This window comes from Corvus kubaryi, unplaced genomic scaffold, assembly GCF_017639235.1.
Source record: "Corvus kubaryi isolate FWS band 111438036 unplaced genomic scaffold, C.kubaryi_AGA036_p1.0 split1-37296, whole genome shotgun sequence".
Classification (NCBI taxonomy): domain Eukaryota; kingdom Metazoa; phylum Chordata; class Aves; order Passeriformes; family Corvidae; genus Corvus; species Corvus kubaryi.
In genome coordinates this window covers 4384085-4386439 of record NW_024582075.1, presented here as the reverse complement: position 1 = coordinate 4386439, position 2355 = coordinate 4384085, and the positions used below count along the sequence as shown (strand labels likewise).

Sequence of the window (2355 nt, the reverse complement as noted above, 5' to 3'; positions counted from 1 at the left end):
CGGCCCCGCTGCGGACCCCCCGGGACCTCCGCCCCGTGGCCTCTGCCCTTCGCCCCCTCGGCGCCGCCGGAGGGGCTGTAGGCTCCGGGGAGCCGGGGGCGGGGCAGGAGGGGTTCGCTCCGCGTCCCCGCTGATCCCAGTCCCCGTCCGCGGCTCTGCCCCGACGCCGGCGCCGCTTGCGCGGCCGGGGGCTCCCTGCTCCGTGGTGTTCTCTACCTGTACTGGTCGAATTTGGCGTACTGCAGCCACTCCTCGGGGTTGCTCTCGTACGACTCCATAAGCGCCTGGACCTCCTCCACGCTGACTTTGTCCTCGGCGAATATCTGATGGAGGATACGGACCAGCTCCTCCAGGCTCCGCGCCTTCCACGTCTCCGTCTGCACCGGCTGCTCCATCACCGCCGGTCGCTCCCCTGCCGCCGCCAGCCGCTGCCCCTGGCCGGCCCCCGCCGCCTGCCTTTATGCGCCGGGAGGCACGGCGGGAGCCTACCACCGCCCCGGCGGGCGGGCCCCCGGCTAGCTGCCCGTCCCCGTGAGCGCGGCCACCGATCCCGGCGGGCGGGGGCAGCCGGAGGCGGCTGCAGCGGCTCCTCGCACCGCCCGCTGTTGCTGCCCCTCCGGAGCCCGGGCGGCACGGGCGAGGTCGGGCCAGCGGGCGTTTGGCGCTCCGGTATCCCCGGGGGGAGAACAGGAGGAGAAGTGGCTGTCGCTGCCGGGCGAAAAGCATCTCTCTCCCTCTGCGAGGGAGCGCAGCCTGCCGCTGCCTCCGTTACTTACATGTTGGTTTGAAAAATAAATCTGAAAGCGCTGTTGAAAAGCAAAATAAGACACGCGGCTATTTAAATCACACAGTAGATTCCTGCTGGAGATTGGCTACAGACAGCCTGCTCGTTGAAAGTGCTGTTTCTTGAAAGCCAGTGCACTCTGAAGTCACATTAGTCACATAGGGCTGCCGTAACCTCCACTCAGGAGGACACTCAGAAACACAGTGAATGGGACAAGACACCGTGCTAAGACAACAGACCGTCCTATCACTCCTCAGCCTGTCAAACCTACGTGCTGGCAGCAGAGCAAGCAGTTGCCCTGCCGGCCATCTTCCTTTACACTTCAGCTGTGAATACACTGGTCATGAATTCTGGCAACAGAATTCACTATACACCATAGAATTGTGTTTTAAGAAAATCCATCTTTTCTTTCTAAAAAAGAAATAAAGGTTCAGCTCTTTAGGTCTGCCTTGTGATTGTGGAGCTGGAAGTAAGCAGACCGGTGGTGTGGGCTGCTGCAGCTCTGAGGCTCAAAGGTGCTCACGACACCGGCAGCTTGTGATTTCTCTCACAGACAGTTACACTGAGGGATTTTTAGCACTCCTGCCTTCTCTTCCCTCTCCCTGACCTGTACATAAAAGTACAGGCATGACAAAAAGAAGCGCCATTAATACAGTAGATATAGCTCAAGAATGAATTTCTGGTTTCACTGCAGTCAGGAGTACCTTCCCAGTTTTAAATGGGGCTGAGATCTAGCGCACTGGAGTGAAATACCAATCAATGTACCCAATAGGGTACATTTTCAGCCACCACTACAGAACCTCTCCTGGCACCCACAAATCAGACCCCACCTTATCGGGTTTTTTTAAATAATTGTTGGTATGTGTGTGAGAGAGAAAACTTCAGTATCGAGATTTTTTAAGGTCTGAGAGAACCTAAGACTATCCCAAATCTCTGAAACACAACCGTGGCACTGATCTCAGCAGCCATGTGCAGTCTTCCTGGGACAAATGCAGGTAATGAACAAACACATCACCTCCCTTAGTAACTTGTTAAAAGTCACAATGAAGAATGAACATCTTATTTCTTAATGAAATTTGCCTCCGGTCTATTTCAGCTCTTGGTTGGCGGTCTCAAAAGATTGTATGGGCAAGTAGCACCTTTTTCCAGTACTTGCCTGAGTAGTCCCATACAGCACCATTAAAACTGCCACATGTTACAAAGAGTTAGAATTAGTGTGAAATATCCTGTCATTTATTTCAAAGGCAGAATTCACATTCTTTTGGTGGCTATTAGAAATACAGCCCAAAGGAATAAAATGTCTCACAAGAATAAATTTTAAGGATCACAATAATGGGCTGTGAAACGAACAGTGAGTTTTCACATACTTTTTATCTTATTCTGATATTCATAGGATCAGATAGAAACTAATTTCCAGCAGTTACATTTCTCTGCTTATTTGTACACCTGTGCTTGGTGGTATTTTCTCTTGTATTTAAATCCAGAGGGGAAAAAAGTGTTATGCCACTGCTGTTAACCACTGACAGCTCAGTACTTTGATTCCTTTTCGACAGTGTTGATGAGATCATTAG

At 52.5% G+C, this 2355-nt stretch overlaps 1 protein-coding gene across 2 annotated transcripts in view; it reads right to left on the bottom strand.

The window, feature by feature from the left end:
- CDO1 (cysteine dioxygenase type 1) overlaps positions 1-451 on the bottom strand; it is a 10493-nt gene extending 10042 nt beyond the window's left edge. The window contains exon 1 of one of the 2 annotated variants that reach the window (XM_042013131.1): positions 217-451. In XM_042013131.1, coding sequence (XP_041869065.1) covers positions 217-395 — 179 coding nt within the window. In that variant the 5' untranslated portion in view covers positions 396-451. The remainder of the gene's footprint in view (positions 1-216) is intronic. The other variant, XM_042013132.1, reaches the window with a different exon arrangement.
- Between the last annotated feature and the right edge of the window lie 1904 nt (positions 452-2355).